At 37.8% G+C, this 27,690-nt stretch overlaps 1 protein-coding gene across 11 annotated transcripts in view; it reads right to left on the bottom strand.

The window, feature by feature from the left end:
• LOC5574639 (muscle calcium channel subunit alpha-1) overlaps positions 1–27,690 on the bottom strand; it is an 87,324-nt gene that overhangs the window by 53,149 nt on the left and 6,485 nt on the right. For 2 of the 11 annotated variants that reach the window (XM_021844177.1, XM_021844175.1), the window contains exons 1-8: positions 24,720–24,798; positions 8,571–9,126; positions 5,946–6,191; positions 5,782–5,888; positions 2,001–2,401; positions 612–1,125; positions 311–536; positions 35–245 (exon numbers count right to left, since the gene is read on the bottom strand). In XM_021844177.1, coding sequence (XP_021699869.1) covers positions 35–245; positions 311–536; positions 612–1,125; positions 2,001–2,401; positions 5,782–5,888; positions 5,946–6,191; positions 8,571–9,126; positions 24,720–24,771 — 2,313 coding nt within the window. In that variant the 5' untranslated portion in view covers positions 24,772–24,798. Of the gene's footprint in view, positions 1–34; positions 246–310; positions 537–611; positions 1,126–2,000; positions 2,402–5,781; positions 5,889–5,945; positions 6,192–8,570; positions 9,127–18,355; positions 18,974–24,719; positions 24,799–27,690 lie in introns of those variants that run through there. The other 9 variants (XM_021844181.1, XM_021844174.1, XM_021844180.1 and 6 more) reach the window with 8 other exon arrangements.

A 27,690-nucleotide genomic window follows, 5' to 3' on the forward strand; every position in this document is an offset into this window, starting at 1 on the left:
TGAATTGATGGTATATTTCTACAAAATTACTTACCTGAAATACAGTTAGCAGACTTTGAACAAAGCTATCAAAATTTGATCGTGGCTTATCGGTCTCACTATTGAAATTAAACTTTCCTCCAAAAACTTGCATTCCCAATAGGGCAAAAATGACGATGAAAAGAAAAAGCAACAGTAAGAGTGAAGCAATGGATTGAATCGAATTGAGAAGGGACGCCACTAAATTCGATAAAGATTGCCAGTATCTGCAAGAAAATAATGAACATGTGCGGTCAATGCTAATAAGTACATATATGTCTCATGAACCTACTTTGTAACCTTGAACACTCGTAAAAGTCGAACACAACGGAGCACGGAGACTCCCAGTGGTGGCATGATTTGTGTACTGGTCAACACCATCTCCCCAATACTTCCTATGACTACGAAACAATCGAATCGATTGAACAGTGACACGAAATACCCTTGAAATCCCAAGCTGTACATTTTTAGCAACATTTCCATTGTGAACAGTGCCACGAAGAACATGTTTGTATATTCTATAAAAAAAAGAGGAATAGCATTATTAGGTACATCATATCTTAATCCATATTAGATTCTGTGAAAATAATTACCTTGAAAGTCATCTAACCATGGTGGCTGCTGGTAATGCTCCGTTGCTAGAACTCCGGTATTCAAAAATACTAGAACAATGATAAGCCAATAGAATGCCTGTGATTTGACTGCTTTGCGACAGGCTCTTCGTAACCGACGATTAACGCGATCTATATTTTTTCGTTTTCTTGCCAGCCAAGATTCCTGTTGAATTTCCCCTTCTTCTCCCATATGATCGGAAGAATCTATTTCGTTCGCTGTCATCGTTTTTCCCTCTTGTACAACGTTTGCTTCATTTTCTGGATCTATGTCTTCTGCTTGCGTAATCCAATCTAGATACCCCCTCAAGTCTTCCTCGATTTGTTGTTTCTCACGCAGCTTTTGAAAATCACCACGATTTTTTGCTTTTGTTCTCTCCTTCGAAAACTCACCGCTCAAGACACCAAGAATAAGGTTCATAACAAAAAAAGCACCTAATATAACCATAGATATAAAGTACACCCATTGCCATGTGCTGCCCATAGCATCTTGAATCTGCAATTACAAAAAGAAAACGCCCAAGTTAATACGATTTGCACTTGAGTTTGAATTAAAAATTTTCTACAAGCAAGTTATCTGCTTCAGATTAAGGTACAACCTAGAGGTGTCTGGAATCATGAAAAAAAAGAATAGTAACCCTTGATTTCAATACTGCCCAATTCAAGTACAATAATAAGACAAAACTTGATGATCTTTGGCTTTCAATACTCTGATACAAAGGGCTTTTTGTATTTCGAAATTTGACTTTTTTCCTTCTAAAAAAATATCTTCTGTTTTTATTATCTGATTTTGATTCAAACCATGTGACGTTTTGAGAATATTCGATTCAACTTGGAGGACCTCAACCTCTCATGTTAAATTTCTTCGACATTCACATGTTCACAGCTTTATTCAGTCAGTCTATTCAAAAAAATAAATAATGGTCCATCTTGTGATCCATTTGACTTACAATGTATTCACTATTATACTGCCCATAAACGCATAATTGTCCCATGTGAATAGGAAATCCAGCAAACATGGGACTGACATGCGTTTATGGGCAGTATACACATATTTTAGTCACTTTCGTAAGAAATCAATGTGATTGGTCAAATAAGAATCTGTTGAAATTGATTCTGATGACTCATATTGGCCATCGCGATTTTCTTGCAAAAAAGTTTTTCTCGTCAATCCCTATATTTTTCAAAGAATAGCTTGATAGCTGTCATTTGACGTATTTGCAGTACATATAAGGCTTTTCATATATTATTTATGAATGTTTTCTCTTAGGCTCGCTAAAACCGGTGCTTCTACCCTATTTGTACAGAAAATAATGATAAAAACCTAGATAGAATATGTAAAGCGAACAACGTTTTGGTCACAACACTTACGTAATAGAGCATATCAGTCCAGCCTTCTAATGTTACACATTGGAATACAGTCAGCATAGAAAGTCCGAAATTGTCAAAATTGGTTATGCCAAAATTCGGACCCGCCCAGTAGTAGCGGCACACCATATCTTCGGATATACTGGCGCATTGGAATCCATCATCTCCACATGGGTGAGGATCATCCATAATTTCATCTAGAAACAAGAAAAGAATTAGAACATACTCTTGAGAGAACACCTCTTTTTCACCTGTGACGTTATGAAAACAAGTCTTATGGAGTTTTCCGGAGAACAGTTCAAGTCCTATGATGGCATAGATGATAATTACGAACAGTACCAAAAGGGCGATGTGTAGTAAAGGCACCATGGCACGGAGAATTGAATTAAGTACGACTTGTAAGCCTGTAATGATAAATAGAATAATAGTCAAAATATCAATGATAATGAGCTTCGATCGTGATTCCTTCATTTTTTGTTCAACTTGTTCACTCGTTAAATGTGATGCAGAAAGCATGTAACGTGGTAATGCAGAAACCATTAGGGATGGTACACAAATGATGTCACGCTAAATTTCAACTCTTTCGACCATCCCCCTTTGTCACGTTTTTTGTATGAGTCCTCCGAAAATTTTGTACGCCTTGTCACGCTTGGCTTGGGACCCCCCTTCCTTTAGAGCGTGATATAATTTGTGCATGACCCCTTAACCACATCCTCCGTGTGTAGTTCATATCGCATTACTCCACTTCCATATATCGATTGTTTGTTTAGTTCTCGTTTTGATTCCTCAAAAATTGAAGTTTGATAGTTCCGAAAGTCCTGCTATTTACACTCTTCATAGAGACTACATCCTAGCGCAAGCAGAGGAAAGTGCTTTGTACTAGGCACCTAGAAAATTTGTTTAGTAATCAGCATTAGCATGAGTCCTTGAATTACCAGTATTTATCAGTCTTTTTGAGTTAGTACTACCCAACCACTAGCCCGCTAATTCGCCTTTTTCGACTTATAGGGCTATAACACGGCTAATATACACGAAGAAATCAGACTACCCAAAAAATAAGTTCTTTTTACTAAAATTTAGGTTAACTGCATTTAGTTTTTAAACGCGGTTGGGTTGTTTTGCCTCTCTCGTAGTTCCAGTTTACCTAACGTTAAGTTGTTTTAACCCATCACGGAGACTTCGAAAGCTAACGCTGGGTAGATTTTTTTTTCACTGAGTTGTTTTTTTGCTGTCGTCAAACGAAAACAACCTAATGATATATAGCAGTTAACCCAAATTTGGTTATCCCACGGAAGACCCGTATTTAGCGTTGCCAACCTTCCAGATTTGTCTGGAATATTCTAGATTTTCGAGGCCGCATTTTACAAAAATCTGGAAGATCCAGATAAAATTTGAAATGAATTTCTTGAAATTTGAAACGCCATCTTCTACGGTGACAGATGGTTCGATCGATTGGCTTATCAGATGGATCGGGCCGGGGACATTCAGTCTACTGTCAATCGCTGCAGTTGAAATAGGACATGTCTAAGGTGTGAAAATGGTAGATCTCAACCCTGTATCGCACCACGAAAAGGTGATCTACCCGTGTTACGGGCAGTCATATTAAATTAGTTTGAGATGGTAGATTGAAGCATAAACGCACTTTGAAAACATTCGTGTTTTTATAGCAATCACAAGGGATGGCACACAAATTATTTTACGTTTTTTGCATGAGTCCTCTAAATATTTTGTAAGGCGTGTCACGTTATGCATTACCGTCAAACGGGGTATCTTGCAACAGGGGTGAAACTTGCAACACTTCGACACGTAACTGAATTGACGTTTATTTTAGCATTGAGTTAAATTATCATAATTTATTCCGCCGTTTATTGACTTAAGATATACAACAGAAGATTTTGGCGAGGGTTTACAAATAGTTTCTTTTTTGGTTGGTTTGCTAAAGGTGAAAAAAATATTACACATTGGATTGTATGAAATTAATGCTGAAAACGTTCCTCTCACCACACAAACAATAGAATTATGTCATTCGAGGCATCTGCTATCAGTTACAGTACTTAGTAGTGTACAAATTAACAATATAAAAGTTTTGGTAATTTGATGTTTAAACACTTTGAAAATTCAAAAACGTTTTTGACTACCCTGGTGGGGTAACTTGCAACAGCAATTTTGGTTTCAATTGTTTGATATTCCTTGTCGTTTGTCTTAGAAAACACATGAATTAAACATATATTTGTTCAGTAACATTCAATTTTTTGTATCACATTCAATTCTATACACGTTTGGTACTTAATATTGGAAAAATTACATGAATCGCATTATTATTACATTAAAATTTATTTTCTTCATGAAAATAATGAAAAAGTTTGAAAAGTTGTAGAAGAATTAACTTGCAGATCTGTCATTGGAAACTTTCTGCATGAAATATGACTAAAGTTATATCAAAAAACCAACAGTGACCATATTCAGGCATACATTTCAATATGTGATACGTCGCTTTGAGTTAAATATGTATAAAAAAAAATAAGTTATGTGAAGTAAAACACAAAATACCATTGTATTGGTAGAAAAGTTGCATTAAAACGTTCTAATGGCTTTCCAATAACTGTCAAGACTTACGATATGCTAGAATTTCCTCGTATGGACACCCTGTGCAATGCCAATGGAGTTTTCAATTGAATTGGATTAATACTCACAATTCAATCAATACTAATTAGTTTTCTAAGAGTAGAGTGGCCTGTTTCTGATTTTTGTCATGCTTTTGCAGCAGAATTTTACTAAATGATCATAATAACATGATATAGGATATATTTTTAATAGTGTACTTTAGGTAACACTGTGTGTTGCATGTAACCCCACATCAGGGGTAGCATTGAAAATGCATATTTTAAGTTTCTCCTGATCCCAGAAAACAAAATATCGATAAAAATGATACCGCGTGGTATTCTTTACATGGCGATTAGGTTACCAGATTGTTTTTGTTTCACCTGAATCCTCAAATTTTTCATCCATATAGCCTTGAAGTTGAAAATTGTTGCAAGTTACCCCGTTTGACGGTACAAGACCAATTTATCTATTATAACTTTATTCAACTGCACAAAACTGAATTTTTGTCAAGATTAAACAGAAGTTTTGGCAAAGCGGATGATTTTTTTAAATGTAATCTCATTTAATTGGTTATAACGGAATCGCAGAAATCACCACAGAGAACATGTCTCTTGCGCAAGATTCTCGTTGAATTCTCAACTGAATTTTAGAGACTTCTACCCACTAAGATCATTATCCAAAACGTTCATAAAAAATCTGATCAGGGGTCATGCACAAATTACGTCACGCTCCAAGGGGGGGAGGGGGTCGAGCCAAGCGTGACAAGCCTTACAAAATTTTCGGATGACTCATACAAAAAGTGTGACAAAGGGGGGGGGGGGTCGAAAAAGTTGAAATTTGGCGTGACATAATTTGTGTCAGGGTTTTCACATCATCATAGGTGAATGTCACACAGATCTCTGAGAAGCATTCTCATAGATCCCAGAATAAAAATATCTAAAAATATTTTGACGGAATTTCAGGCACAGTTCCAAAAGAATTCTTTTTCACTGGCTGATTTTCGTTTGTGTTCGCGATATTTCAGAATTTATCAATTAAAAAAAACATGAATATTATCGCCCGATATACCGCTAAATATGTGTACTATGGAAATGATTCGAGTGTTACGTGTGTTTTGATGTCATGATAATCTGTTCTTAATTTGTCATTGTAGAAAGATATATCTACACATGATACTTACTTGGCACTCCTGACACTAATCGCAGAGGTCTCAGTACTCGAAACGCTCGAAGAGCTTTGACATCAAATCCCTCTTTCATCAAATTAGATAATGCAGTGGAAATCATTCTAAAATAGATAAATTGAATCAATGATGACGAACTTGCTCAAACGTTTATAGCTTACCCAATGACGACGATAGTGAAATCGAGAATATTCCATCCATTTCTCAGATATGACCCTGGATGCATTATAAACCCGTATGCAATTAATTTCATTACACATTCGGCTGTAAAAATTACTAAAAAAATATATTCAATCTTTTCCAACGCAGCATTCGTGGTATTTGAATCACTATTCGGGAAAGGAGTATAAACAGCTAAGGCAACACAATTTGCGAAAATTGTTAACAAGATCAAGTATTCGAATGGCCTGAAAAACAGAGAAAATATATAATAGCGTGGAGGCATTTTATGAAATAATTTGACTGTTATAAGGTTTTGGAATTTAGAAGTTTACATGTACACTACGAAAAACGTGTGAAATTTACAAATTGAAATTGAAACTGCTAGATAAGCCCTTCAACCTACAAGCTGCGGAGCCCCTTGAGAGACTCCAACGCTTGGAGGCGAACTGAACTCGATTACCCCAAAGCACATCTCTCTCGCAAATAACATCTCTCTCGCATTGATGTCTACATGTACACGACGATTAATGTGTCATATGTACATTTCATACAACCGAAAGAAATTTAGACCTTGAAATTATTATGCTAGTTGAGGTTTAATATGCTTCCCTTGGAGCAGTAACTACAATCTTTCGGATGAAGCATAAAGATCATCTCTAGGACGTATCTTTATTTTCATATATCTATTTTAAAATTGTATCTATCTGTTGATTCACTACTGGACCATGACGGCAACTACTGTTACAAGGGTTACAAGGTTGTTTTTTACAAAAACAAAATTTATATGACTTTGTATAAGATAAAAAGCTGAAATTTGGCAAATTGACTGAACTAGAGGCGATCTATCCACCAAAAACTAGCACATAATAAAACTGACATTTTTGCGTGTCTCTATAATTAAGTTATCTAGTAGATTTTGGGTCGCTGAATCTAATGTCATTCTCAGAAATGTTCCAGCACGTCACAATTTTTAGCCACAGGGCGTCAAAGTTCTATAAAACACTGGTTTCATTGATGTTTACATGACATTGATTGATTGATGGTATGATTTATCAAACTTTTTTGTGATTTAATCCACCAAGCATGCAAAATATGACTGAAACTTTGATTAATAAATTGATTTTTTTAACATGCTTGCAGTCTCCATACAAAATTCTTTGTTCCACTTACACTCCCGTGCATAAATTGGGTTCACCCCCTAAAAAACATACAAAAGTGTTCAGTCCATATCTCTTGGATTACACGCCCAATTGAAACTCTCTAAGCCGCATTCGAAAGGCAAAGAGTTATTCTTATTTCGTATGTATTTTTCCAAAAACATTTTTTGAATTTTGTATACGAAATTTTTAGGTAAACTTACTTCGTATGTATTTTTCCAAAAACATTTTGTGAACCTTGTATACTAAATTTTTACTTAAAGTTGTGACATTTTTCAAAAAAAACACACTGAAAAAACATAGCTAATTTCCTCAGCATTGGATCGACCAAAATTTTAAAACAAGGTGACATTAGAATCGTAATCTTATATTCTTTGAAGGGCACTCACGAAATTTGTTCGGTAAAATCTGAAAACTATTCAAAATCAATGAAACAGTCATTCAAGTCATCTTGCAAAAGTTTGGGTTCACCCCTCAGTATGGTGTATCGTGCAAAACTTTTGGTTCACCTGTGAAATCTCAAACCAATCATGTACGCGTCATTATTTGCGTTTGAAAAAACTATGAATTATTGAGATTGGTTGAAAAATGGCAGAGATATTGACAAAAATGATTTGCGTGCGGCTCAGGTGAACCCAAACTTTTGCACGATTTGCATCATACTGAGGGGTGAACCCAAACTTTTACACGATGACTTGAATGACTGTTTCATTGATTTTGAATAGATTTCAGATTTTTCCGCAAAAATTTCGTGAGCGCTCTTCAAAGAATATAAGATTACGATTCTAATGACACCTTTTTTCAAAATTGTAGTCGATCCAATGCTGAGGAAATAAGCTATGAATTTTCAGTGTGTTTTTTGAAAAATGTCACAACTTTAAGTAAAAATTTAGTATACAAAGTTCAAAAATGTTTTTGGAAAAATACATACGAAGTAAGAACAACTCTTTGCCTTTCGAATGCGGCTTGGAGAGTTTCAATTGGACGTTTAATTTCAGAGATATGAACTGAACACTTTTGTATGTTTTTTTTTGGGGGTGAACCCAAACTTAGCACGGGAGTGTATATGGCAAAATACAATACTTTTCTGAATCACCAAAAAAAAACTTTTTACCATCGAAAATATTATGAACTTTGTTGATTAGTATTGATTCACACATGAAGTTTGAATTATGTGGCAAATTAAGCAAATAAATTGCCATACAAGCTGGCAAACTTGCATGCAAGTGGGCTGAAATAGTCAAATTTAGCATTTTCAACAGTCAATATCTTGAAAACAAGACGTGCTACGATATTTTTGAAAACGGCAAAGGATTCAGCAACCCTCAATTGAGTAATAAGCGGTATTGTGGTGCTTGAGACAAAAACGTGTTCCGCAGTATTATTTTCTTCTGTTGTATCAGAACTCGTTATGTTTATATACCCGGAAGTACGCTATACTTTAAATCGTTGCTTTACGATACTTACTTCCATTCCACTATATCAATACACAGTTTTCGGAGCGGGTTTTTAAGTGTCAAACAGAACAGCGCTCTTACTGGTCGGTCAGGTTGAGGTTTCACGCCTGCTCGTCGCACTGGTTTCTTAGGAGCAACAGGTATTGTTGTGTTGGCAATCCCTGTCTCACCAGGCCCTTTGGGTGGCCCGGTTCCTGGGTCCAGTCCGATGCCAGCGGCATTTTGCCCGTTGATTGGAGCTGCTGCTTGACTCATGGCAGTTGTAGATTTAAGTGTGGCTTGCCATACATCCGAAAGCGAGTGTCTCCTTCGACTAAAAAACCGTGAACTCCGTTTTTTATTTTTATTATTTTTCTTTTTAGCAGTGGCTTCTGGTTCAGACGGTTTCCGTAATAACCCAACAATGAAACTTTTGTTTTTGCTTCTTTTTTTGGTATCGCTTGCTCGAGACTTTGAATCTGCTTTTGGCCCGACTATTAAATCAGTTTTTACTTCGGGTATTCGCTTATCCGCCTCAGTGGCATGTTTTGATGACGAAACAGATGCGGATGGAGGTTTGTGGTCCCCTGAAATGAAAAAATGGCAAAAAAGTCAATCAAAAATACTGATTCTTATGCATTTTTTTAATAATACATCTAAGTATTCATCTTTAGTTATCATAGGAGTTTCCCGACTTTAAAAAGATGGATCTGGTGACCTATCGGCTAATACTTGTGCCTACCAAGCAGAGGCTCACGAGTTCTACACTTATTATTTGCTTATCTTCTATTCCGTTGTTTTGGTTCTATTACATTTATCATTTTAACCATCAATGTGGCACGTGAGGCTCAGCGACTTGGGTACATAGGAAAAAGAACGATGATTATTCGAAGGACCAAACGACGGTCCGTAATCTATCTTTATCGATATTCTGTCCGACCTTCTATACATAACGATACATTGAGTGGTCGGTCAGCTCAAAGGTTTTACAGTTGTCGAACGTTCATACAAAAATCGCTACCATTAGTGGACTACCTAAGCTATAAAAAATCATAACAAAATAAAGAAAAGCCTTAACAGAGATCTTCTGGCGTCAGCAGAAAGATTTCAAACTCTACTATACTAAAATATAAAAAGAGTGATCAAACTATTTTTTAACATAAAATCGCTTGTGCCACTATTGGTACACGTGTTCCAGTAGTTGCGCTAGTGCTCCAGTAGTGCATGTTCGGTAATGATGCATGGAATTTTAAACAAAATGGTAAATATTTACATAAGTTTAACATTTTTCCCTCGGAGAAGCAACTAATATCTTTCGAATGAAGCATAAAGATCATCTATGGGACTTTTCTTCATTTTTATACAGCCATTTTAAAAACTGCTTCCATCCGTTGATCCACTACTGGAACACGACGGCAACTACTGGTGCAAGGGAGCAATTTTTTTTGCGTAAACTCAAATATTTATATGACTTTTTGATAAAATAAAAAGCTGAAATTTGGCAAATCGACTAAACTAGAGGCGATCTATCCACCAAAAATAGCACATGTCGTTTTTATCGAAAAATTTACATTTTATTCCATAGTCCAATCTACTGGTACATTACAACCATTGGCACCGGCACCCTACACATAAAAAAACTTACACATAATTTTGATTAGAAAATTCAGAACTGGCAGTGAAAATTTGCGTTTATTTCGATTCTCCATGAAAATGAAATTAAAATTACATTATTTTTTTAGGTGTGAATGCAATTACGGTTTTTTGCCAAATTCTATCCTACTAGGTATATGCATTATATAACTAGATTCAATTAAAGCTACGCCTAAAAAAAAAAATCGGTTTCTAAAATTTGTCCACAAAAAATTGAAACATTTAACCGTAAAATTTTAATCGCAATGCTTTAACGATCAACTTCATCATCGAAACTTCAAAAGCAGTTTTTCTGTTTTAAACTAAAAATTATTCGATGAAAATGTGTTCACTGTGTTTTGGTTCGAGAACAGAATACAGTGAACACATTTTGCTCTTGAAAATTCCGAAATCAATGAAGGATCCTGCACCGGCAAAGTAGTCCATTATTGAAAGTTGTACTGGGCATCGAGGATTGTGGATAATTCGACACACGATTGTAAATTAATAAATATCAGTTGGTTTTGTGAGAACAAACGCTGAAAAAGTATCAGTCTACTTTCCGCATGTAAGCGCAAGTTGTGATACTTTTCTGGATCAATATAACAAATGAGGACTGAATTTTATTACTTTGACATTGAGAGCTGTAAAGTCAACATGGGTGCCAATACGAATGACGGGCTTCTTAGCCTTAATCAACATTTGTCGTCGCAGTTCAAAAGATTAATAGAAAGATTTTGTGGTTAACGCAGTATTACTAAAGCGACCAGATATGACCTGAAACATGGGAATTGTATCAATCAGACACATCCAGTAATAATTTAATGATAGTACATTTCAATAAGCATTACAGATTCATGCATAACATAAGGGGGAGATCCCCGAGTACCGGACACCTAAGCCGCTAAGTTCATAATCCAAAAATATTGGTTTTATAGGATTAACCTCTCTACCGGCAGCTTCATTTTTTACCGGGAAAAAAATATTCAAATCGCGATAACTTTTTTGTTTCTTGATATTTTTGAACCATTTTTTCCAAGATCTCAAAAAACTCTTCTAGTTTAAGAATCCGTGTCGATATGGGTGATTGGTGATCTAGTTTTTAGGATATTCCGATGTTCCTTGGGGGACCGACATTCTCCATATAAAATGTATTTGGTGGCCATTTTGTTTTGGTCATTTTATCGAAAAAATAAAATGTGTACTAAACAATGACAGGTTATAAGGAGCTACTCTGAAAAAATCATACAAATAGGTTCAGTATTCTTGAAGAAATCTAAAAATTACGATTTGAGGTTTTTTAGAGTTTTCAAATTATTTGTCCAGTGTGGTACCAAAAACATAAATGCTCATTACTCAAAGACGGATGCACCAAATTGCTTCATTTTTTTCACAACATACTCGCATTAATGTATCATTCCGATGAGTGAATATCCGAATACGGTAAAAATTCTGTAGCCTGAGATATTTACGTGGGCTATGGCTACGCGTCGGTCCCCCTAGGAATTTTAGAATATCTCCGGATCCAGTGTGGTACCAAAAACATAAATGCTCATTACTCAAAGACGGATGCACCGAATTGCTTCATTTTTTTCACAACATACTCGCATTAATGTATCATTCCGATGAGTGAATATCCGAATACGGTAAAAATTCTGTAGCCTGAGATATTTACGTGGGCTATGGCTACGCGTCGGTCCCCCTAGGAATTTTAGAATATCTCCGGATCCAGATGACCAATTATCAATATCGACACATATTATCAAACTAGAGGGCTTGCGAAAAAATGGTGCAAACATATCGAGAAACAAAAAAGTTATCGCGATTTGAATATTTTTTTAGTAGTGAAAAAGGAAGCTGCCGGTAGAGGGGTTTATTAATTATCATTTTTGTAGCGTACAAAAATGTGCATGAAAATATAAACACGAATTTTAACATTACATTTTGTACAAAATTGAACAATATCAAAACAAAAAAGTGGCCCACCACCGGACACAATCTGCAAATGTCTCGTATTCTGCAAATTAGTACAACATTGAAGGGTTTACTCCAGTGAATAATCGGAACAAAAGTTATACTTAGTCTGTAAGATGCCCACCAAAAAGTCTCTTTCATGTGTTTATGATGGGAAATAACACATGTTGCTCTGAATTCTTCTAGTTCTTCTTAATATTATGATACATGAAAAGTGAATGTATTTTGAGGCACTGGTGCAAAAATTGCAAAAATATCGTGTACAAAATCGAGCTCTCCGAATCTGGGGGATGGGAGGTTCTTGAATGAAATTTTATTTTGTTCACATTTAGTTCAAATATGTTACAAAATACATTCGCACTTCCAAATTATGACTATATTTCATCTTGTTTATGTGACTCAAATTATGTTTCCATATTCAAAATCATTAATAAGTTCAAATTAAAGGCGAAACGTCAATTTTGTATCGGGTTCCAAACATCTTTTCTTACGAGACGCTTCAGTCAACAAAGTTCAAGTTCAAGTTTCTACATGAAACAAATTTGTTCAAACAACTAGATTTTTTTATAACGATTATAAAGTTATGTCTAGCTTCTAAGAAGGTTTATTGAGGAATGAACATTTTACAATTGAACTAAGCTTATATAGGTTGTCAGAACAAATCAACTGCTACTACGATGTAAACTTTCTTAATGTATATCAACTGCTACTAAGTTGAGCTTCTTCACCCCCTCTCAGTTGATTACGTATAGTCCAATCTTCTGCCGCAGCTCTTGAAATAGTGGTGCAGCTAGCGATTTTGTTAAAATATCCGCCTCTTGATGTTTGGATTGGATGTATACCAGTTGAATTCGTCCGTTGGCCACAGCATCCCGAATGAAGTGGAATTTAACGTCAATGTGTTTCACCCGTTTGGTTTCCTCCTTTTTGGCCATGGCAATGGCACCCTGGTTGTCTTCAAATACCGGAACAGGCCGCAGATTCTTGGCTTCAGACAGATCAGTCATTAGACCGGTCATCCAAATTACCTCGCTGATGCAGCTACTCATCGCTACGTATTCGGCCTCTGTTGATGACATCGCAACGGTTCCTTGTTTCTTTGAAGACCAAGCCACGGTACAGCCAAATACTTTTAGTAGATAACCTGAGACGCACTTTCTATCTAATTCATCTCCTGCATAGTCAGCATCAACGAATCCCTCTGTCGGTGATTTATGTGGATTTCTCTTGTAAACCAGTTGATGATGCTTTGTCCCTTGTAAGTACCGAAGTACTCGCTTTGCTTGTTGCCAATGATCAGGTCCAGCTTCATCTTGGAATCTTGATAAATAGCCAACGATATAGCACAGGTCTGGTCGTGTCCCCATCATAATGTACATCAAGCTTCCAATCAGCTCTCTGTACGGGTATTGGCAATCTCCATTTGCTCGTGTCAGCTGTAGTCGCACTTCAGCAGGTGTTTTGCACGCTTTGCAATCTTGCATTTCGAATCGTTCCAGCATCTTGTCAATAAGTCCGGTTTGGGAAAGCTTCATGACGCCTCTTGCGCGGTCTCTCTCCACCTTGATCCCTAAAAAGTGATGAAGTGGACCCATGTCAGCCATCTCGAATTCGCTCTTAAGTATTCGCTTGATTTCTTCCACCATCGCTCTGGTCTTCGCCACGATCAACAAGTCATCTACATATACTACGATATAAATGATCTCTTCTTTCTGTTGATGCACGTAGAGGCAATAATCATGATTCGACCGAACGAAGCCTTGATCCTGGAGAAAATTGTTGAAACGGTTGTTCCAACACCTTGGCGATTGCTTCAAGCCATAGAGTGAACGTTTTAGCAAGCATATCTCGTCCTGTTTAGATTTTACGCCTTCAGGTACCTCCATGTATACCGTTTCGGTTAACTTGACATTTAAGAACGCTGTACGAACATCCATCTGATGTATTTCGAGGTCCCGAGTGTTTGCCACCGCCAGAATGGTACGGATTGTAGTTAACTTTGCGACGGGTGCGAATGTTTCTTCGTAGTCGATATACTTCCTTTGCATAAATCCTTTGGCTACCAAGCGAGCCTTGTAGCGAACAGGTTTGCCATCAGCGTCGGTCTTCACAGCGAACACCCACTTGCATGGAACTGGAACGACAGTCGTCGGTCGCTTCACCAATGTCCAGGTTTGGTTGTGGTTCAACGCACGAAGCTCGTCATTTACAGCCTGATACCACCGTGTTGCTTCTGGATGGCCATCGATGTCGTCGTAGCACATAGGAATCTGATTGGAAATATTTACAGCAGTATTTGCACTATAAGAAGACATAAAATCTCGGAACCAACCTGGTCTCTTGTACTCCCGACCACTGGTCCTCGGAGTTGTCCCGTCCTGGGAGGAACTCTTACCTACCGCTTGTGGTGGGAGTGCCGACGGTTCTAACACCATGCCTTCGGCTTCTTCCCCCTCTTGCTCCGACTCGTCATTTTGCGGATCAGCAATCGTAATATTGTCCGGAGCAACTTCGACTTCGTTGGCAGGGTCGATTTCCGGTACCTCCACACCGTCCCTCTCTGACTCAGTGAATTCCGGAACTACAAGTGGGATCGACTGTTCTGTTGAACACCCACTCATTTGCGCCGCTGGTGTAATCTTGAACGGAAACTCGACTTCGTTACATCTTATATCACGTGCCACAAATTGCTTTCTGACCTTCGGATCCCACAATCGATAACCGCATGGTGCATATCCAAGAAACACGCATCGCTTACCGGTTGGATCGAGCTTGCTTCGCTTTTGCTTTGGTATCCACGAAAACGCCAAGCTACCGAATACTCGTAACTTCTCAACGTTCGGTTTTTCGCCATGCCACATCTCAGCTGGTGTTTTCTCAACTTCCAGTGCTTCCGTTGGGCTTCGATTCGTGACGTATACTGCGTTGTACAGTGCTTCACCCCAAAGGTACTTTGGAGCCCCAGACTCAAGCAGCAACGTTCGCATCTTCTCAGAAATGGTCCGATTGAAACGTTCAGCGACCCCATTGTGCTGTGGTGTATAACCTACCGTTGACTCCACCTGGATGCCATGTTGCTCATAATAAGCCAACTGGGAGCTGCTAAAGTATTCACGTCCTAGGTCACATCTCAAGTCTGCTATCTGGGTACCGAATTTAGCGGTTGCCATTGCTTGATAGATCTTGAAATATTCAAACACCTGGTCCTTTCGCTTCATAAGGTATACCACTGCAAAATGAGTGTAATCGTCCAGGAACGTCACGAAGTATTGGTAACCATCAAATGTAGCCGGTGTAATTTTTCCACAAACGTCCGTGTGAACTCTCTCCAGCGGCCTGCTGGTAGGAGGTCTTGATCCATTGAATGGTAGCCGCACCAGTTTTGCTTCGGCGCAAGTTTCACAGAAGGCTTCCTCCGTTTTCAACTTACCCATTCCAGTCACCATTTCCGCTTTTTGGAGCTTCAATAGATTTCGATGGCTTAAATGTCCGTAGCGCTTGTGCCACAAATCCTGCTTGCTGATTCCATCATCGGTTGTCAAGGCTTTGCCAACGATTTCCACATCCATGGTCAAATAAAAGAGATTACCTTGCTTGGTGGCCTCACCGATGATCTCCCCGTCTTTGGTCAGGATGGCACGATCCTTCATAAATTCGACATCAACTCCAACGTTCATCAGCGCTCCCAACGAGATCAGGTTGAATTTCAAATTGGGAACGAACAAAACCTTGCTTATGGCCAAACGAACCTGGTCGCTTCGTGTCGATACGATACCTTTGATGGTTCCTTGCTGTGCGCCCTTCATACTGCCATTGTCCATCGCACTCTCAATCGTGACAGGTTCAGCAAGTGTCTCCATTCCATAGAACACTCCAGGATCTTTGGCCATGTGCCGGCTGGCACCCGAATCAAGAATCCACACTATCTTGCTCTTCGCACTTGAACTTACAGTCGGTACGGTACCAATCAACGCGACTTCACGATCCCTGGGAATTTCTGCAGCTGGCGCTCGTACTCGTTGGTCTCTTGATTTCGGACATGTTGACCGCTTGTGGCCAAAAGCTCCGCAACCGTAGCACTTTCCAGCAAATTTCGGTTTACCTTCACGGATGCCTTTCTTTTGCTTCTCGGTCCTTGCTGCCAGTACCGTTCCGTCGGATCGATTTGATAGTCCGCTGCATGTATCACGACCGTTTCGCTTCTGTTCTTCAGCCAACAAACGACTTTTCACTGTTGCCAGGGTGAGCTGTTTTTCTTCCAAATTTTCAATTGCCGTGGTGACGACGTCGTACGAGGCTGGCAACGAGATAAACAGTTGGCTCACCTGGTCCAACTCCGTCAGATTTGCGCCGGCATCTTTCAACTGCCTCACCAATTCGTCGAAGTCCCGGAAGTGGTCCTTCAGGGCACATCCTTCTTCCATCCGCAGCATGGCAAGCGACCTCCGGATGTATGTTTGGGCCGCAATTCCCTTCTTCGCAAACGTCGACTCTAAAGACTTCCACATGGCCTTGGCCGTGGCCTTGTCCCGTACATACTCCAGGTGGCTATCTGCTATGAATGCCACCAATAAGGCCTTTGCTTTTTCGTCCTTCTCTTTGAACGCCTTCTTGATCGCTTCAGTAGCCGTTTCTGCCGGGGCATCTTCATCGAGAACATCCCGTACTCCATGGGCCGAAAGCTGGGTCTCGACCCGGAACCTCCAAGTATCGAACCCATCACCAGCGAACTGCACAATGCCCGCTTTCTTCGCGCTGCTTGCCATCGTTCCCAGATTCTTCACAAAGTAAACGGCTGCTTCTAAATAACGATTCCGATTTCCAAGAGGGCTTCAGATTCCAACAATTTTCCTATTTTCGGTCTTCAGGGGTTAAAGTGAGACTGGGCCCATAACCTAAAGTTATGTCTAGCTTCTAAGAAGGTTTATTGAGGAATGAACATTTTACAATTGAACTAAGCTTATATAGGTTGTCAGAACAAATCAACTGCTACTACGATGTAAGCTTTCTTAATGTAGATCAACTGCTACTAAGTTGAGCTTCTTCAGATTATGTATAACGGAAATCGAAAACAAAAGCAATCAAAAGAGAAAAATGTGAATTGAAACAGTAACAATATTTTTACCTGCGACACGAATGAACAATACAAAGTGTAAAGTTTCGAAAATAAACACACAAAATCTCTTCTTTTTTAAAAAGGCGTGCACATTTCAATAATGTGTTATACTACACAAGTTCGCACCAAGATTTTTCATTTTTTGTCAATGTCCGGCATTGGGGACTGTCCGGTACTGGGGGATCTGTCCCTATACTTAAATTAACAAGAACATTTTAAGACACTATTTAAGATGTTGCTTTGACTATCTTAAAGCTTGATATTTCTTATTTTTTGCTCTAAAACTCACTTAATTTCATCTTCGTCGAAACCCGTGCACAATTGGGCTCCAGCATATAGTTTGTAGCCTAATCTGATTTTACAGAATACCAGAATGATATTTCATCCGTTAAACAACTAAAACATCTGAGTTATTTTTATCTGCACAATCTGAGTTATTATAATGAACAACATGACAATATGAAAATTCTCCATCATGATCTCAAGTTTTGCTCGAGTACCTAATTATCACTATCACTAATTGATGTACTATTGAGTACTTACAAAGAATTCCAAGAATTAAGAAGTTGAATCTAAATTTAGTTTTATTTTATGTTCTATAAGTGTATAGTGTACATTTCACACTCATTTCACCTTAATCAACCTTAATTTAAAATGCACCTTTGTATTTTGAAGCAATATACCGTCACACTTTTAAAATGTACAATTTAATCATATTTTGCAATACAACGGTATTTAAATACATTATAACCATTATTGAATGTATTTGGAGAAGCACCAAAATTATCACTACTCGAGTTTGCAATAAACAAGAAGTAAAATAGTTAATTGAATAGGACCATTAAGTAGAATGTGGAGAAACAAGTTTATAAATAAATCAAAAATTCTACCTTTTAGACATTTACTTATTATATTAACTTAATTAATTCAAAAATGAACTTTTTTTTCAAAATATCCTCAGATCTGAATTATAGGTCACTAGAAGAATGATGATCAGTGTTATAACCACGGCCATGACATGTATGTATCATTCGTCTTTAAGATGCACAATTTATTTTTGGTCAGACTCAGAAAAAATGCACTAATTTTCTCACCTGATGAACGTAAAGCTGGATCAGCATCCATTTCTCCGAGAACGACTAAACTTTATTCTACAAATATTTCTACCTAATCTTACAGTCACTTGATATGGCAAACATAATTAAATATATTTTTTCAATACAGATAATTCCCTTTGAGAAGTAAACAAAGGAAAACATCCTTTGAGCATTACATGGGAAAAATCATGAGACGTTTTTTCTACACACAAGTTTTCACTCGAGTATAATCGGGAGTTAGATCTCTGTGTGAATTTTTAATCACTAAAATATAGTCGTGCTAGTATGTTATCGAGTCAATCACACGCTGGTTCACAATCAATTGTTGGTTCGTATCAATGCTGATGCTGATTTCGTTTCAACAGTGCTGAATGATGATGTGAAGTATTGACATACATTGGCACTACAAAAGTAATATGGATCTCGTTTTTCAACATTGCATTACAACAATCATGTTGGATATATAGCACACAACACACGCATTACGATAATCAATGGGGTGTTTATTAAGTAGAGAATCTAAAATAAATTTGGCTGATTTTTCCGAAATGAAAAATGCATAGTATTTATCGCTCCACTAACTCGACACATGTAAACTGTTCGTTTATGTAGAAGATTGTGATTTACTGACAGTAATCAATATCATGCGCAGAATCGGCTTCTGTATCCTTCCATCCAGAGTTGCCAGGATACGTGAGTGTGAGAACAGACTGTAACATGGCACATGTAACATAGCGTTAACGCTCATTGACTGTTTGAAATGAAAGACACTTTAAGGTTCAATATCGTAAATAATTTGTATCACTGCCGACTATTTCCTAAGTACTATGCTCATAAAGGCGAAATCATATTAGCATTTCACCTAGGATAAAACAGGATTCTATTCAGTGTTACTAAACACAATCAGTTGGAAAGATATTGGGGCTGAGGGTAACACAGTATAACCAAAATACAATTTTCACGTGTCTCAAGAATCAAATCATACCTATGTCATAGCATTAGCATAAAGCATTTCGCTCCTATGCGAGGGTTCATAATCCTGTTTTGATCATAATTTTTAATAATTCAGTCCAACACGCAACTTTTATTGCTTTTCTATTAGAAGATTGAAATTCCAATCAAACACATTCAAAATTATATCAGAAATTTGATGTATAAACAGAAGTTTGTTGTCAATAGTATTTTTATATTTTGTACGGTATAATTGTTAAGTTTTTCTGAGGATATTCGTTTAAGGCATAGAGTTAACTTGGAATTAAATCCACATAATTTGAACACAATGATTTTTGTTTGGAAGAAATTAGCTAGCACAAAATTATGAAACTAAATACTCTCCAGTGACAGTGTAAAAAACTAGAAAAAAAAAACAAACTGCAATAAAATGGCGAAATTTGAAAAATTGAAACTTCTTTTGGCATCTCGAAACGTTTGAAGTTGATAAATATGAGTGTCGGAAACATTTCAGGATTCCCAGGAAACGAACCAATGGAAAAAAATAGCATTACTCTGTCTGTTAAATATTTTATATAACATTTGCTCAAGTCATAAGGAAGTTCAATAAATTAAATTTATTTATCCCACATTAGGGCAATTCAAATTTTGAAAATGTTTGAGAATCCAATCTCCCATATGCTCCTTACCATCCTTACCATAAAAATAATGTTCTGTGAAATTTTCAGCTTTCTAGGTGGTGATTTAAAGGTGGCCCAAAGACAATGTAGGTTTATATGGAAATTACTATGGAGAAATTTTGAGAAATGTTCCAAACACGCTAGTACTGTATTATAAGTAGAAACTTATCATCCCATATTGAAAACTCATTCATCAAACTCTAATGAAGGATGTTGCTTTCTCCATAGTAATTTCCATATAAACCTACATTGTCTTTGGGCCACCTTTAAATCACCATCTAGAAAGCTGAAAATTTCACAGAACACTATTTTTATGGTAAGGATGGTAAGAAACATATGGGAGATTGGATTCTCAAACATTTTAAAGTTTTGAACCGCCCTAATCCCACATGCAACATTAAAAATGTTTGCTTTTACACCAAATATTCTAGTTGTTCTTTTAGCTTAGAACAACCAGAAGAATAAATAAGGTGTAATTTCCTACATGTTTGGATCCAACATCCCATTCAAAATTCAAATAAAATGCGTATGTTTGTAGGAATGGAAACGCGCTGGTTTTGTATGGCCGCCTATATAGATCTGACAGGGCCCCCAAAGCTTAAATTGCAGGGACTATTTCTACCATCTCTATTAAAGATTTCTCAAGTAAATTGTCCATGGATCTTTCATATGTTTTTCACATAAGTAATTTTCGCTGGAACCAGGCCGCCATCGGCACACATTGTTAGAATTCCAATTTTATGTCATCGCTAGTACATATATGCTAAAACTAAACGGTGGTGTTTTCGATTTTCTCAAATTGGTGAACCCCTCGTACGCCAGCTAGCTAACCAATTTGCGAAAAAGCCCATTTTTTATAAATCATAGGTATTTCTCCACGTGATATGTTTATATTTCTCTTGAATCATATAGCAAACTTAGTGGCATTGTATAGAGGACGCATGTAACTTTCATTTGAAACTATCAAAATTTTACGACCATTTTTAATTTGGCCGCCGTCTTGATTTTCGTCAGAAAAACCTTTTTTTTTCGCTTTTAGCGCACCCCTGCTGGTTTTGAATGCTGAGATCATCAGATCAGATTATTTTTGTACAACGGAGAAACAAGTTTTCAATCATTGGTGTTTTATTCGAGTCAAGTAAAGAATGAGAGTATAATTTTGAGTGAAAAAAAAAACTGGCGGCCATCTTGGATTTTAACCCTATATTGACTCGAAAATGTATCACTGTACGCGTTAACATGCATAATAGACCTGTTCACTTTTTCTAAGGTACCCTTGCCACATCAAATTCCGAACTTATTTATCAAAACAAGTTATGTATCCAAAAATGAGCCTGTTTGGTAAAGATTTTAAGGTGTATCAAACCGATTTTGTGGTATTTTCAACTTTTTCACTGAAATACGTACCTGAAACCCAAAACTATGATTGAAAGTAACTCGAAAATACCACTAGCCTTTTTTTAACACAATTGTCTATCACTTTGCCGAAGACACTAGGGTGTTTTGACCACGTTTTCATTATGCTTTTAACGTATTTAGTCAAAAAATCTCGAAAAAAGCTATATGTTTTTCCAGTTTGGCATATAAATTCCGATAAAAAAATTATTATAGTTTGTATCCAATTCAACTATTAATTCAATCTGAGTGTTACGAACATATCGTTCATACATCATTTTCATGTGGGAATTGATTTTCACTGTGAAATAATTGAAAGTGTATCATTCTATACCCTAAAATCTCATAGGGTTGCCAACACGAATGCACTCTATGAAAACCATAGTTACCCATGATTTAGACGTCATATCTTTGAACCCTTTTAACCTATCTTCATCGACTCAAAGTAGAGTTGATGGTATGGTTTAGGATTGAGGATCAGAAGATCCATGGTTCAAGCACAATAATCTTTTTTTGTGCATAATCAATAGTAATCGTAGCTCATCATCACCAATAAGTGAAAGAACATTAACACTGGACATTTTTCGAGATTTTTTGACTAAATACGTTAAAATCATAATGAAAACACGATCAAAACACCCTAGTGTCTTCGGCAAAGTAATCGACAATTGTGTTAAAAAAAGGCTGGTGGTATTTTCGAATCATTTTCAAATATATTTTTTTGGGTTTCAGGTACGTATTTCACTGAAAACGTCCAAAAAACCACAAAATCGATTTGATACACCTCTAAATCTTTACCAAACAGGCTCATTTTTGGATAGATAACTTGTTTTGATAAATAAGTTCGGAATTTGATGTGGCATAGAGAGACGAAGAACTTTTTTCAAAAAGTGAACAGGTCTAATGCATAAAAGTATGCTGATACTTTTTCAGCTGTATCAGTGCAAAACCAACTGATTTTCTTCGATTCGAAATCGTGAGATGAATTACCTAGCAACAATCATCAACGACGCGTACAAATTTCAATGCCGGCCTACTTCGCTTTAAGTAGTAAAAAAAGGTACCAACACGTTAATGCTTCCAGTGGACAATTTGCCCTTTGAAGTAAGCACCACACTAGACAACGGACTAGCATGCAACGCCCAGTAGCATAGTGGAAATATATCCTGACGAAATAGTTTTCCGAACTGAAGCGGGTATCGAACCCATACTTCTTGTCACGATGCGGCTAAATGCTTCGTAACACTAAGCCGACGTAGTAGAATGAGTTTTTCACCTTGCTAGTACTCAACATGTTGAATTATGAGGCTACCGGAGAAAATTGGTAACACTTTCTCTTTTTTTTTCTTATTATTCTCTTTCCTGGCGTTACGTCCTTACTGGAACGGATCCTGCTTCTCACCGTAGTTAGCTATAAATACAGGTCATTAAATAGAAATTTTATTTTATAATGTTCTTTTGATATTCACAATACGCAACGGGAGACAAGACATAGCACTAATCATTCTTAAAAATCGTCAGAAGGTTTTAAAAATTACATTTTTTTTATACCAAAATGATCCTTCGACACATCTTTGAATTCAGGAATTGTTTGGGAGTAACGTGGCGCACCCTGAACTACATCCCTGAAATCGTTTGATGAGCGGGAGCCTTCGTTATTCTCTCATTTTTAGCATCGGCAATTAGAAACTGTAATTCTATCTTTTTTAACAAGTGAGCAGTTGGGTAAAAATCTAGTCTTCGCCCCCAAGAAATTTGCACTAATCTTCGCCCCTTCATACAAAAAATCTGAATTTGTATGAAGGGGCGAAAACTAAAGCATGGCGAAGACTAATACATCTACCCTAATGATTGGTTATTCGGTCCAAACGGTGTCTATCCCTTATCAATTTTTAACATGTTAATTTAAGAGTCCTGTATATGTTTAGCTTACCAATAGATGGAGATATGTAGTTTCCGCAAAATATATGTTGTGAATCGTATGTCGCGCGTATTACTGGAATCTAAGGAATATGTCCCAAAACGCTGGAATCAACGGGTAGGAACCATGGCTTCTATGGAATCGAAACGAAGTCTTCCACCACCTCCTACGATCACCTAATCTCATTCGTATTGGGGGATTGACGGCCCAACTACAGTTCACTTCAAGGAAACGCCAACCCATTCGCTCTCCCCCAACATTTGGTCCTCCGAGCCGGATGGGGCCAGGAAGAAGTGGACCATCGGAATGTATAATGAGGAATATCAACGCTGATGCAACACCGTTTTGATTCCACAACCCAAAGGAGTCGCTTGGAGACGCCAACAGGATTCTATACATGACGGAGAGTACAGGAAATCATTAGGAAGTTGAGCTGTTACCACCTTGCGACACGGATCAACACCATCGAAATTTGGACAATGGTCAGCTAGTAAGGTTTCACAGGAGTGTCCACAACCTCGAAGACGACGGAAACGGTAACGAACAGCCCACAGATTTCATCACTTCGATCAGGATACGGATAACGCTTTCTACATGGATATTTGGCGTCATTATGGGATGGCGTATTGTTGTCTTCGTAATTATTCGTAAACATAGGGACAATTACTCAAATGAATAACGGTTATTGGAATAACATCGCCCAAGGAGATTATCGGAAAAATCGAACCACATCACGAAGCTAATCAGCCGTTCATCGAGTTACCAGATCTGCAGATTCACCGATAAATGTTTGATGTTTTTCGACGTTTGAGTTCCACGTACGAACAACGATCACTTCAGCTGCTTCAGGCAATAAGGCCTGTTTCTCCAGGTTAGTTGAATTGAATGGTATATGTCTAGCCTGGCCAGGAAATTGGCGGAAAACTACATGATCATATTCCATTTTCTATGCTATCAACTGTAATCAACATGCCAACTGGCGACCTCTCAAACGATTGTTGGTGGAAATGCGGCAAATTCAACAATACGTGCATGACATCGGACAATATGCTCATACGGATGATCAGCACACTACTACAACACATCTACAAGTGAGGTTGGATGCACTAGAAGGGTTCTGGATCAAATTTCACTGCAATTTGGATCGAATCAAAAATCACCCTGATCTTCATCTAATGATAAACACCCTCGAGGCGGAACAAAGGGTGTTCCATGGTCGGTATTTCCATACAAAGGCATCTCTCCTTAATCGTATCAACGGGATTCAGAGCATCCAAAAACCAAAACATATTTTGAACTTATTGGAACAGAGCCACGATGGGGGTGCTGACACACTGTTGCAAGGGTTTACAACGGAGTCGACTTCTGGCCACACACAACTGAAGTCTGGGGGACTCAGTAAGATGGTACCTACCCCAACGAAAGGATCTGCACTGAACACAGATGATGCTAGGGGTAGTACACATTCAATCTATTCGGATTTCTCTTGCGGTACGACCTCAACTTCAGATCCATCATTAGAAGCAGCAGAGACTACAATGTTCGATTGTTCTACACTCCCTATCGATATTGACAGTGGTGTTGGTGTCGGTGACAATAGCGATTTGGCTTACAATGATGAACAGCATTTGGATACCAAGGCTCACGTGTGTATTACTTTGGATTCACACACTAATCTGGAGCTTGTGGTACGCTCTCAGGAAGAGCATGATCGGAATATCATCATAGACTCTCCCGATAGCAAGCGAATAGGCGCAAGCAAATGGAAGATGATCGACGGGGTTGATTGTCTAACTCATCAACTGGAAACGGGATGCGACTGCTTCTCTTCAATTATGCTTTTCTACAACTGCTCAAACTACGCGATCAGGCCAGTGCGATGGGTTTTCGATCCAGAAGGTATAATTGCAACTGCGGATTCTCCTCAATATACGATGAGAATCGTTACTGAACGGTAGCAATAAACATGTAGAGCATCACTACCACCAATTTGGAATCGGATTAGCTGCTTCTTCAAGTGTTCTCAAGCAACTCCAACTTTCCTTGTTTTACACGAAGGGAATGTTGTTTATTTTCAGAAATTGAGGCAATTTCAGGGTGGGTGAGGATGTTCGGGAGTTACCAGACTACCCGAAACCCCTCTCAATGGATTCAATATTCGGATCACTCACACTCATTCTCCCATTTAATTATCGCAAATAATGACGTCATGACAGCGATGGTTCCAGAGATAGGCAGAGGCTGTAGCAAACAAGAATTGCATTGGCAAGATTATTACATGGGTAATCATTCTCGGAATTGGTCGACGTGACCGTTATTTTAATTTGTTATCTTTAAGTTCATAATTGTCAAATGTCCTGTAAATATAATGTGTTAGTGAAAATATATCATTTTACTGTATATGGACCCCCGAACCCCCCCCCCCCCCTTCTCACGTCCCACAATCAAACCAAACCCCATTCGGTGTTGGAACCCTTTTGGCACCGGTGCACTGGCCATCGACAGATTCGAAGGAAGAAAGGTAGAGGGTTCCGACAGGAATAGTATTCGTTCTTTCAATAAATGGAAACCGAGTAGAACCGTTGATTGAAATTACCAAACAAATTTTCGAACCATATGTAAGTATATGAAGTTTATAGATTGCGCGTTGGGACATTAGCAAGTCTTGTGGTGATATTATCTAGTTTTAATGTAAAACATTGCCAAAAGTGCAATATTTCATAGTGAATATCATAAGTTCTTTAGCTAAAATCTTCCTTGATTTATGGAAAACATGCACTGATATAAATTGAACAGGTTATTCTATCAGAAAATTCATATAAGGACTAAATGTTGTTCCAGTGTGTACTCAAGTGTTTATTTTGACAGCAGACAAAAGTTGACATAAAAAAATATAAATTCTAAGCGATGGGTCGAATTGACATGGCGACTCGCAATTTTTTTCTGCACAAATGGTGTACAGAAAAACTGTCGTTTCGAGATTTGGCTTAAATCGCGAAGTGTCCAAATTGAATTTTTTCAACGCTGTGGCCAAAACAGATCTTCCTGACGACGTACGATACATCCCAACAGAAAAATTTGGGAAAAATGATTTTGTATGACAAGCAATTTGCTCCTGCGGTATGAAAATACAACATATTTCACGACGGGTTCAATCAACGGCGAAAATTACAGAACTGAATCCATTAAAAAATGGCTTCTGCCCATCTACTGAAAGCATACCATGCCTCCGTAGGCCTTTTCATGTGACAGGTCCGTCTATGCATTTGTTTACATCGGTGGAGGACCGGTGCATACACGAGGCTGTCATTTTCATAGAAGAACTGTCAAAGAGCTCCCCGATCAGCTGTTTTGGAACGTCATGTGAATAGGCCTATTGTTTTTGCCAGACCTAGCATCGGCTCACTATGCTTCAGCTACTTTGGAGATGCTCAAGAAGGAATAAGTTGAATTTGTAGAAAAATGATCGAATCCATCAAATTGCTCAGAACTACGCCCCATTGAAACATATTTGGCAATAATCAAACGGCATCTTAAGAAAGATGGAAGAGAAGCAAGCTCCAAGAAAATGTGGTCAGCAGCATAACGAAAAGTACCGAAAAAAGTTGTGCAGAACCTTATGGGAGATATCAAAAGAAAAGTTAGAGCATTCTCCAACAATGCTCAATAAATGTTCAAATTTATGTGAATTTGGTCGAAATTACGTTGATTTCCATGTATTTTAGGTAAACTCTTGAATTTGTTCGAAAATAAACAGTAAACTGTAAAAAACACGCCTCCACTTTCTTAAATGAACAGGCCTTAAGCTATAGTTTCTGTGCCGCACGTACATTCCAAGAGCACTCCTATGCTCATCATTCGTAAAGCTATTCGAATACAACAAGAATCAAATAAACATTAGAGATGCTAGGTTCATACATGAATCATATGCTGCAAACATTTACCTCGTAGGTATATGCTTCGCATTTAAATTTTCCAAACAGACTGTCCCGTTAAATGCTGATATGCGCTGTAAAAAATATGATCGAGATGTCAGTAGAAAAAATGGAGCATCTGTTCGTAAAGTTGTGTTATACATTCTTGACATCTTTCAAAAGGTGAATAAATCATTAAAATTTTGAGACAAATAATATTTAGAAATCTATTTTTTAGATTCACACCTTTTTCTAAACTGGAAGACAAGTACAGTGCTGTTCTGAATAATAGCAGCGCATGTCGATTTTCATACAAAATGCTCAACTTTGACATGCTGTAGTTTAGTTCCCATTCAAGCAATCGAGCTGAAATTTTCTCCACAGAACTACAAATATGATCAATTTTGTAACTACAAAATTTCAGTTTTTTCTGAGTCCCTGCTGAAAAGTGAGACACTAGGTGAAATTTTT

The sequence above is a fragment of the Aedes aegypti genome, chromosome 2 (assembly GCF_002204515.2).
Source record: "Aedes aegypti strain LVP_AGWG chromosome 2, AaegL5.0 Primary Assembly, whole genome shotgun sequence".
NCBI classification, from domain to species: domain Eukaryota; kingdom Metazoa; phylum Arthropoda; class Insecta; order Diptera; family Culicidae; genus Aedes; species Aedes aegypti.